This window comes from Gekko japonicus, unplaced genomic scaffold, assembly GCF_001447785.1.
Source record: "Gekko japonicus isolate JY-2015 unplaced genomic scaffold, Gekko_japonicus_V1.1 scaffold695, whole genome shotgun sequence".
Lineage (NCBI taxonomy): Eukaryota > Metazoa > Chordata > Lepidosauria > Squamata > Gekkonidae > Gekko > Gekko japonicus.
Window position 1 is genome coordinate 701,678 of NW_015159731.1, and position 11,399 is coordinate 713,076.

At 42.7% G+C, this 11,399-nt stretch overlaps 1 protein-coding gene across 1 annotated transcript in view; it reads left to right on the forward strand.

Moving 5' to 3' along the window:
* The window catches only part of NUP210 (nucleoporin 210kDa), a 148,948-nt gene that overhangs the window by 118,167 nt on the left and 19,382 nt on the right, over window positions 1-11,399 (forward strand). The window contains exons 30-31 of the mRNA XM_015428914.1: window positions 398-572; window positions 9,235-9,410. Coding sequence (XP_015284400.1) covers window positions 398-572; window positions 9,235-9,410 — 351 coding nt within the window. The remainder of the gene's footprint in view (window positions 1-397; window positions 573-9,234; window positions 9,411-11,399) is intronic.

The window sequence follows — 11,399 nt, forward strand, 5'->3', positions numbered from 1 at the left end:
CCTGTCGGTATCTTTAATACCAACATTGACCCTGGCAGCCTAATGTCACTCAGAAGACTCTTTATAGAAGAAGCCTCTGAAGGCTGCAGCATCCTGTAGTTTTGTCCATTAGTATTCTGAATCAAGTTTACATCAGTGAGTGATGACACTGCAAGGCAGCAGATGGCAAGTAGATCGTAATATGTGCAGAAGCACTGATAAGGTGTTCAACAAACAGGCTTGAATGAACACTTGAATCTTAATTGTTTTGGGGAATATATAGCGGGGAGGCAGAAATGTGCCCTCAAATGGTAGAATATTCTGTATAAAAAATAATGTGGTAAACATGTATGTTTCTGCTTTCGAGCTCTTGTGCTGGTTTTACTTCTGTTAATTGGTTTATTTTTGTTTTCTCAAGGGACGGGGTGGCATCTCTGAGTTACCGCGTCCTGGATGATCAAGACAGGATTCCTGTTGTACAGATTGATGAGAGAGGCCTTCTTCATTCTGGGTCCCTGATAGGACTGGCAACAGTAGAAGTAATTGGGCAAGAGTCATTTGGAATCAACCAGACCCTTATTGTTGCTGTCAAGGTAGTCTTTTTCAGGCTCTTTTCCACATGATTAGAATGCCATTTGCTGTGTTTAAAACTGTAGTTTAACATTGTTTCATCTGAGGAATTTAATTGAAACTTCCACTGTTGAAAGTATAAAGTAAGCAGAGTACCCATAGATTATTTTGAACAGAATAGCAAAGTATTTGTTGTAGATTTTCTGGGCTGTATGGCCGTGGTCTTGGCATTGTAGGACCTGACATCCTCAGACGTATAACACAGAAAGATGGAGTACTCTCTGTGTCAATGTGAGAAGAATAATGGTAGGCGGGTAATTTATATCTACTCAGGAAGGTGGAGTAGGTCTGTGTCGGTCGCGAAGAGTCGGACTCGACTGTGCGACTGAACAACAACAAGTGCTGTTGTAAGATGTAGAGCCTTTTGTGTTTTTCAGGACAGAAAACCATGCCCTATTTATTTTTAAACTCTCTTCTTTCCTATTGAAATTGTGTTTATGTTCATGAATTTCAATGGCTTCCCTGTGTAATCTGACATGGTAATTGGATGTGTTGTCCAGCATTTCAGTGTCTTGGAATAAGATACTGTGTCCTGTTCGAGTTAGGCTATGTTCAGAATAGCAAAATGTTTCAGGATTTTAACACAATGCACTGAACTTTTCCAAACCTCATACTGGTGACCAGTATGGATATACACATGATGTGGTGCTTACTGATATTTGAATCTTATTTACTGTTCAGAAATCTACAACCACTACTGAAAGAAAATGTGATACTTAAACATCATTTTGTGTATAATATAATGGATAAGCCTTTCAGACCAAATGCAAGTGTTGGTCGGTTTTTTTGGTCTTTTAAAGCCTTTGTGCTTGAAAATTGTAGATTTTTGGTAACCATTGCTTCAGGCTCATGATCTTGGTACCTTGAGAAAATGCACCGCAAAATATGTAATCCTCAATCTGAAGCCATGGTTGCACTCTTTTTTTTGGCCCCCCGAAGGGGATTTTTTTATTGCATTTTTAATAGACTACAAACTACAATGAAAAGTTAGGAAGGGAGAAAGGAAAGAAAACCACTAATAACTAAACCCCCAAGAATAGGAGACTGTAACAACAGCTTATATAAATATTAATCTTAAATTGCTAGTATTACTTTGAACATAGTTGGTTATGCTAAATTATTTATATTTTTATTCATTAATTATCTGTTTAAGAGAACCCAATGAGCATTCTCCAGTATATATAATCCTGTTTTGGTCATGGACTCCCCTGAACATTCCAACACGCTCAAAATCAGTTCGCTCTCTGATCTGTCATTCAGAGGGTCTCCCTATCTGCTGCCTGCTTTGCCTGAGTCCTGCCTCCAACATTCTAAACAGTTTGCTCTTCCTCTCCCCCCCACAGCCTGTCAGAACACAGAGGTCATTTGCATATGTGGCCTGATTCATCTTTGCCTCGGGACACAGAGGTCGTTTGCATATTCGGCCTCACTGGCCTTTCCCTCTAACATTCTAAACAGTTTGCTGTTGATGTTCTGAGGTAAAATAAATTTCCCCTTAGTGTCTCTTAGGGGAAACCATGGTTGCAAATCTCCAGGTGAGGGCTAAAGATCACTCCGAATTACAACTGCTTTCCATATGGCAGAGATCAGTTCCCCTGGAGAAAATGGTGGACTCTGTGTCCTTATATCCTGCTGAGATGGCCCCTGTATGACAGCCAATGTGACGTAACAGTCAGGGCTTCAGCTATTAAAACTGATGTCCAGATGACCCAGATCAGTTCTCTTGGAGACAATGGCTGCTTTGGGCAGTAGATTCTATGGCATTATACCCTGCTGATGTCCAGCAGAGGGCGCAAGGAATCTGCCAACATTTTGGAGAACTCAGTGACCTCTTCCTGTCGAGGGCTCATGCCCCTCGCTGGTTTCACTTTTGCTAGTTTGTCTTTCTCTGCCTTCTTCCCCACCATCTTTATGGATGGTTTACTTTTGTGAAAACTTGCTAAAGTCTCTGAAACTCGCCCATACGCCTATCCGCACTCTGGTAAGTCTCTAAAAACATATTTCAACGCTTTTTCTTCCACTCCCCCCTTATTGTACCATTTTTAGTTCATACATATGGGAGGGGCCCCTCCCCCACTCGCTTTGCCCCGCTCGCTTTTCTTGCCGTTCCCAGGGGGGAGCTTTCTTTTTAAATTCCTGTATTTGCTTTAACCCAACTCACTGTTCATTGTTGAGTTTAAAACACTCAATCTCAGACGCTTGTCCTGGTCAGCGGCTCTAGATCCATACGGACACTCAGCGGCAGGACCGTCGGGGCAGAGGAGCGCCTCAATTCCCCAGCATCGCGCTCGCAAAGAGGTCACCTCTCAAAAGCCCAATTGCTAGGAGCCTTTTGCCAAGGCTATGGGGGGGGGTGGCAACCTGTCGCCCCCCTCCTTTCCACTTGTGCGCAGATCACATCCTCGGGAGGTCCGGGAGATGCGTCCGCCAGCATGTCGCCATAAACCGGAAGTCTGCCATGGTTGCACTCTAAAGTGCTATCAGACCTGTATGTTGACCAGGATAAAGTCCCTTCTTGGAAACAAAAGCTAATAATGGGGAAACCCTGGATTGCCTTTTTATGAACATGCCCTCTCTTTCTCTCTGGATCAGCAATCTAAAGAAGAAGGTTCTAGTGCAGTGCATGGAATGTTAAAATGTCTTATAGAGACTACAGCTGCATGCTATGCTGTGTATTTTTTTATCTCCATGAATCACTGTTTGAGTACACTGGCAATCCAGTAAGAGAGATATGCATTGTTAGGGAATAATTTTGCATGCTTGAAGGACAGATGAGGTAAGACTGAAGCTTCAGGAGAATCAATTATTTGGGAAGAGCTTTTTGTGCCTGTTACTTGATAAGGGAGCTTGCCTGATTCCTAAAATCAGGGCTACCCAAGGATTTTGTTTTCAGACCATCCTTTGGGCAATGATGTGTCCTATGCTCCTTCCTCATATTCATCCACAATAGACAGGAGGAAAGGGAGTGCCCTGGTATGTAGCTAATGCCCAATGGGAAAGACAGTTGTTTCTATTCTGGTTGAAGCATACTCTCTGTGCCATGTAACTGTACTGAAGAGTCTTTAAGAACAATAAACAGCTAGGGATGTCCATTTGGATATTTACAATCTGAATTTGTATCTCTGAAAAATATGCTGTTGATATTTTCCAGATATAATTGAGTCTTTGGATGGAATCTGGGATTTTTCGAGATACTGGGGAATGGGTCCTGAAAAATCGTAGAAGTATTCAGGAGTAACTAGGGATATCGGGAGCCAGCATTTTAAGGTTCCCAGGGCTGTGTTTCTTTAATTCCACTGTATCTCTTGGTCCTGCCAGGACTTTGTATGTACTTGCCATGTTGGTTTGGCTTTGGCTTAAGACCTCTGGTCAATGAAGCTAATAAATGAAAGGAAAAGTTTAGCTTTGAGTCCATCTTTTGAAATTGGTTTTGTTGGTCTTGCAATGTTGTATCCTTTTCTCAAGTTGGTTTACTTAGGGGTTTGAGGTTTGCTTTGGATTCTCTAGTTCAACATTAGATTTCATTCCTGGCCTGTACATTGGTTTAAATTCTCTATTTGACTTTTGTGCTACAGCATTCCTTATTAAATGAGTTTGGCTTGGAGAATTCTCTGATATGACATTGGCTTAGTTTTTCTGACTTGACATTTGTTGTGTTAGGCTTACCACAGTTTGGTGTAGTGGTTAAGTGTGCGGACTCTAATCTTGGAGAACTGGGTTTGATTCCCACTCCTCCACTCACAGCTGCTGGATGACCTTGGGCAAGCCATAGTTCTGTCAGAGCTGTCCTTTAAAGGGCAGTTTTTATCAGAGCTCTTTCAGCCCCACCTACTTCACAAAGTGTCTGTTGTGGGAAGGGGGAGGGAAAGGAGTTTGTAAGCCGCTCTGGGACACCTTTGGGTAGTGAAGTGTGGGGTATAAATCCAACCTCCTCCTCCTCCACATTGTCCTGTACTTCTGCTGGGATTCCCTGAATCTGCATTGGTTTTGGGGCTTGTTGGTTCTGATCGTGGAGACTTTTGGTCAGTGGTTGCTTTGCTTGCTGTTGTGTTTTTGACTATTCTTTGCGCCGAAGAAAGCATGGAATTTTCTCCCCATGGGAAACAATGGAAGATGACTTGGAGGTCCCTTGTTCAGGGTCCAATTCATTTGAAATCTGGGGTTATTTAGTGAACAAGCACCAGCCGCCCCACTGCAATTTTGGTGCCATTTGCTCAAAAAACAGCCATTCAGCCCTCCAGAAAGATTTGCCAAAGGGAATAATGGAGCCAAATAATAATGAAATCTGGAGATTTGGAGCCCAGATAACTGGGAATACAGACATTTTTCGGTGCTTTTATATCTGGATCTGAAAAATACTGATTCTACCACCACCACCACCCGCAATAGTGTGCATCCCCTTAAGCAGCCCTGTTTCATGCTTCTCCAAAGTAATGGCTTGGGGGTCTTCTGAAACAATCGAATACCATATCCCTAGAACAGTAATTTCCAAGCAATTATGCAAGATACACTCTTATGCAATGAGAAAACTGCCAGATTTCCACAGTAATTAAATTAATTAAATAATAAATCCAAAGTACATTCTAATAGAGCAGTCTGCTCCTTGCCTTTGTATTCAGTTCAACATTGAATGTCCTTCTTTACAGCCCCCTGCAGAGGAAGCAGAATTCTGCACTATCTTTGCATTTAGATTGAATAACACTTTTGCAGGGAACACAGAATGACCTGTCCACAGAAACTGTTAAAAATCTGCATGACTCATTCTTCTGTCTTATTTATTTTATTTACATTATTTATAGTCTGCTTTTCTCACTTGGGCTCACAGAGGGAGTCCATACAATCGACAGATGGGACATTCAATAAACAGTGTAATAGGATTAGGGGTGTAGAACCAACCAGGAGTCTAAAAACAGAACTGCAGCAAAGCATAAGTATTAACATGACACATTAAATGATACAAAATTCTATAGCAGGATCCTACTTTCAGCAAGTTACACACAGTAGCATGGACCACAGTCCCTGATAATTTTTCTAAGTAACTTTGTGAATTATTTAGTACAGTGCAAGTCTGTTGCCAGCACAGAAAGGCTCTCTTGAATAGTTCAGGTTTGCATGGTTTGCAGAAAGCCACGAGAGTGGAAGCCTTCCTGACCTCTTCATGCAGGCTTTTCCAGAAGATAGGGGCCACACTGGAGAAGCCACATGTATGGGCAGTCGTTGATTTTGCCCATTGGCAGGTTGGCAGCTGCAGAAGACCCTGCTCTGATGATCGAAGCCGTCATAATGGATCATGGAGGGAGAGGTGGTCTCACAGATATGAGCGTTCAAGGCCATGAAGGGCTTTGTATGTGATAGTTAATACCTTAAATAGAGCTCGTTAACTGATGGGCAGCCAGTGAAGTGCTTACAGGATGGGAGTAATATGTTTGCTCCATCTAGCTCCCGATAATAGCTCAGCCACAGAATTCTGCACCAGTTGAAGTTTTGGAATTGATTTTGAAGGAAGACTAATGTACAGTGCATTGCGGTAGTCTAGTCTCAATTTTACTGTGTCATGGATTCAGGTGACTAGATCAACTGTATCAAGGTAAGGGGTCATCTTTTGGACTAGGCTCAATTGGAAGAAAGCCTTTTTTGCAACTGCATTAACATGCTTCACCAGTAATAAAGCTGGGTCCATTATAACACCATGGCTCTTAACGGAGTCAGCAAGGGTCAGCTGAACTCCATTAAAAGTGAAGATGAAGATGGGTAGCCCTGTTAGTCTGTCTGTAGCAAAATTTGTGGTAGGGTAATGAGCTTTTGTTCTAGCTGTATCTGAAGAAGTGAGCAGTGACTTACAGAAGCTCATACCCTACCACAAATATTATTAGTCTTTAGGGTGCTACTGGACCCTTACTCTTTTCTTCTTCCATTAAAAGTGGGGAGCACAATGCCTTCCCAACCACTATTACCTCTGTCTTCTCAGGGTTTAGTTTAAATTTGTTCACTCTTAGCCATTTTACCAAAGCATCCAGGCAGTTATTCAGAACCTCTGCCATGTCACCAGGAGATTTGGATAAGGATGTATAGAGCTGAGTCTCATCCACATATTGATGACATCCAACCACAGAGCTATGAATGATTTGTTCTAAGAGTTTTCCATGGAGATTGAAAAGCATGGGGGTAGGACTGCACCCTGTGGAACTCCACAGGATAGGTCCCACACTGATGACAACTGGTCTCCTACAGCAACCCTTTGAGTCCAATCTTTGAGGAATGATTTGAACCAGTTTAGCATGCTTGCCTTACTTCTGCCACCCAGCACCTTGACAAGATGGCATGATCTACTGTGTCAAAGGCTGCAGATGTTATGCAAGAGCAACAAGGAGGCATAGCTTTTGTCTACAGTCAAAAGGAAGTTGGCTAGTAAAGCTAGCAGAGGCATCTCTGTCCCATAACCTGGCCTGAAACCAGACTGAAAAGGGCCTGGATGAGTTATCCAAGAAGACCTGGAGTTGGTCTGCTACTCTTCTCCCAACCATTTTGTCCAGAAAGGGCAGGTGAGAGAGCAGACTATAATTGGCCACATAATTTTTCTGTAGAGATTGCTTTTTAAGTAGCTGATGGGTTACTTTTTGTAGGCACAGAGGAAATTGGCACCTAAGAATTTCTTACTCTTGAATGCCCAAAAAATACACATCGCAGGTAGAAGTATATATACAACTCTATTTCAGAAAATGTGTGCCTGGACTGTTAGAAGTTTGGAAATTTCTTGTCAGGAGCTAACACCCATCCCCAACTCAGCTCCACCCCAGCTGCTCCAGCTGAGGACAGCTTGGGGGGGAGGGGCTGACTCACCCATGTGAGGAAGGCTGGGAGAGGGAGGTGTCTGGAACTCAGGCAGGTTACTCCAATACAGTTGAGGACAAGACCAGGAGACTGTATAGTAACTTAAGACGTGTTTCTTGCTTGCTTTGTTTTTCAAAGTTATATTAACACACATTTCAAAATGCTCTAGAAATGGAACAATGTATCTGGGAGAAAGGAGACAGATACTAATAGTTCAGCTTGCAATATGTATGAGTAGTGCAAAAAGCTATATATACCAATATTTAGCCACATTTTAGAGCTTCTAAAGATGTGCGCTTTAGGGCAAATCTGTCCTTTCCTTTTAGAGTTTTGACATGTAACATAAAACTCTATCAGACCCTCTTAGGGCAGAAAAAGAAAAAGACTTTGTTACAAGGTGGATTTAGAGGGAGGGAGGGAATTTACCATGCTGCATTTGTGCCACTCCCCCCCCCTTTTTTGTGTCATCTCTATTTTTTCCCTAAGCAATACGAAATGGCTCAATTTCTCTTTCTCCCTTTTTGATAGTTAGTCTAGATAAGTAATCTTTGATAATCTGTTGTATGTTAATAGTGCTGCAGGTGCCTGTTGGCTTTTTGAAAGGTAGTACTAGACTAAGAGGATGAAACACAGAAACATGAAGCAGGTATATCAGGCCTATGCTGCCTGACCTATAGAACCAAGTGCAGCCAATGGCAGTGTACTGTCACTTACCAGGTGCTTGGCAATCCATTTGTTTTTGCAGTCACAAGCAGACAGCAAAACGAAAGATTTACTGAGCCCTGGTAGAGTCCTTCAGCTCAGGCAATCTAAAGTTCAACAGGCCTGAGACAGGTGCTGATTTAAAATCAGTTCTATGTAGGACTAATCTATCCCTGTGTTTGAAATCTAAGGATTAAGAGAACCTGTCCTTCTAATACATTCTTTTTTTTTAATTCGTATTTTCACATATCTTTATGTAGAGACCTGGTAAGTCATGTCACAATGTTATTTAATGTTTTTAAACTGATTACTCATAGGACAGCTGAAATTTTTACTTTCCACAGTTTATAAGCCATGCTTTGATTAAACTTCAGCTTAGTGTGAAACATGGATACATTCTGCCCAACAGACTGTGGGCGATTTCGCACTAGAGCTGCCTCGTGGTGCAGCCGCTGTTTGCCCCGACACAAACATGTCAATTTCACACCCAAAGCTGCGGGGCTGCATTTTGACTCGCGGCTTCGCCCAATTTCCTCCACAGTTTCGTGATCCTGGTTTTTGAGGATCATGAAACTGCGGAGGAAATCGGGTGAAGTCGCAGGTCAATGCAGCCCCGTAGCCTCGGGTGTGAAATTGACATGTTTGTGTCGGGGCAAACGGCGGCTGCGACGTGAGGCAGCTCTAGTGTGAAATCACCCAGTGTTTTTGGTGGGTGCTAAACTGAGGGCTTTTCCACATGGGTTGGAAGGGGCGGTTCTGGCCCCATACTGCTTCAGTTTATCCCCCTGATTTCCATATTCATTTTTGTGCTTTTTGTTTTCATTTTGGTATGTTCCCCCCCCCCAGTTTTCATCTGCTACTGAATGAAGCTTTAAAAAGCAGGAGAAGATGGATGAGAGGACTTTAAAAGATTGTTTTGTAACTTTCAGGATTTCAGGATTCAGTAAAGCAGCTGCACAGGAAAAGACTCACAAACAGTTATGGAAAGAGGCTAAAATGATATAACTACTGATGGACTTTACCTATCAAATGCGTGTTAGGCAACTAGAAAATTAATTTCAAATTCTGTTTTCTATTGGTCATACCATACAGGTGGCTCCTGTTTCCTACCTTAGAATATCCATGAGTCCAATTCTCCACACAAAAAACAACGAGGTATTAGAGGCCTTACCTTTGGGAACAACCATGACTTTGACAATCCACTTCCATGATAATTCTGGAGATATCTTCCACTCACAAAATTCTGTGGTCAGCTTTGCAACAAACAGGTAATTGCTAGTAGCCAGAGTTAAGTGTTGTAGGAGGCATAAGTATGTGCAGTATGTGCTTTTATATGAGGTATGGTGCCTCAGCAAGTGGTGTCCCCTTTGGGGCAGTTGCATAAGCAGAACTGAAAAACTGAGGGATGCGGCATAAAACTAGTGGGGTGATGTGATCCTATCAGATTGCTCATATGGAAGAAACTTCATGCTGTTCTTTCCATGCTTGACTGTCAATATCAATATTATTAGTCACATGTTCACTCATCCGTCCCCCAGGGAACTCTGAGGGTTTTGCATGACTCCCTCTTTTATTCACATAACCCTGTGAAATAGATTAGGTTGAGAGATTATGACTAGTCCAAGGTCACTGACCTCATGGCAGGTTGGGAATTTGAATCCAGATTACCCCCAATGCTAGCCTAACCACTATGGCTCTGATCACGAGAGGTGATGGAAAGGAGAAAGGAGTTTGACTAACTTCTGTACCAAGTTGAGAGCCAGTTGGTGTAGAAGAAGAGGAGGAGGAGGAGTCTCAGAGCGGCTTACAAACTCCTTTTCCTTCCCCTCCCCACAACAGACACCCTGTGAGGTGCGTGGGGCTGAGAGAACTCTGACAGAAACTGCTCTTTTTCAAGAACAGCTGTTCCAGAACTATGGCTTGCCTGAGGTCATCCAGCAGGTGCAAGTGGAGGAGTGGGGAATCAAACCCGGTCCTTCCAGATTACAGTCTGTGTATTTAAGCACTACACCAAACTGGCTCTGTAGTGGTTAGAGTGTCAGACTAGGATCTGGGAGATCCAGATTTGAATCCCCGCTCTGTCATGGAAGCTTGTTGGATGACCTTGGGCCAGTCATACACTCTCAGCCTAACCTACCTCACAGGGTTGTTGTGAGGATAAAATGAAGGAGATGAGAATGATGTAAGCTACCTTGGGTCCCCATTGGGGAGAAATTTAGGGTGTAAAGAAAGTGAATTTTTAAAGAGAGTAATTTCCAATAAAACGATTAAATAAGTCCCAAGTTATAATTCACTTGCTGGAAAAGACAATAATGCTAGGGAAGTTTGGTCACAGAGGGAAAGAGGAAGATCCATGTTGGCATAAGATGGACTGACTCTATCAAGGAACAGCCCTCTGTTTGCAAGACCTGAGCAAGTCTGTTAACGACAGAATGTTTTGGAGAACATTAATTCATAGGGTTGCCCTAAGTTGGAAGCGACTTAACGGCACTTAACACATACGTAATTCACTTGAAACATTGTGATGGACTATTAACTATTCAAGTTATTTTGTTTGCTTAAGAAAAAAAGGTATTGTTTAAATTCTAGCACAACATTTTTCCTAAGCACAGTAAGTGCCGCTCCAGGCAGCAGAGAAAACAGAGTACAATAGCATAGAATTCAATGAAGAAACTCCTTGAATACATATGAGTAACAGGGATTCAATAGAACCTTGCCCTTTCTTTCCACTTTGTGGGCAATACTGGTGAATCAGTGTGCCTTGACATTCTTAACCATATGAAGATTTTGGTGCATGTGTCTCAACTATAAATTGATTGAAGGGGGGGGTTGCCAACTGCTGGTCTAGGAGGAAACCAAAGTAGAGTAGAAGCAAGTATGTCTGAGTTCTTACAACATTTTTAAAAGATTATTTGAATCAGAATTAGAGCTATACAAACTGGGAACCCACAAGGACTTGTGGAGTGGCATCTCATTTTCTTCTCCCCCAGTATTTCCTCTTTTGCTTCCTTGATAGCCCCCATAACCTCCCTCCTTTTCTTACTTCCTTTATGTCCTTACCATCCACCAGCCTTTATCTTGCCCCCCATCTTCCTATCTTCTCTCCCCCTGGCTGCCTCTACTTGGAGAAACTATGGCAAAGCTGTGCAGTGCTGGTTGGTGGGAAAGACCCACATGCATGGCAATGGCAAGGAAGCCAGAAAGACTTGTGGGGAGGGGCATGTTCCTTTCACTGAAACCCCCCCCCCAGTATTTCC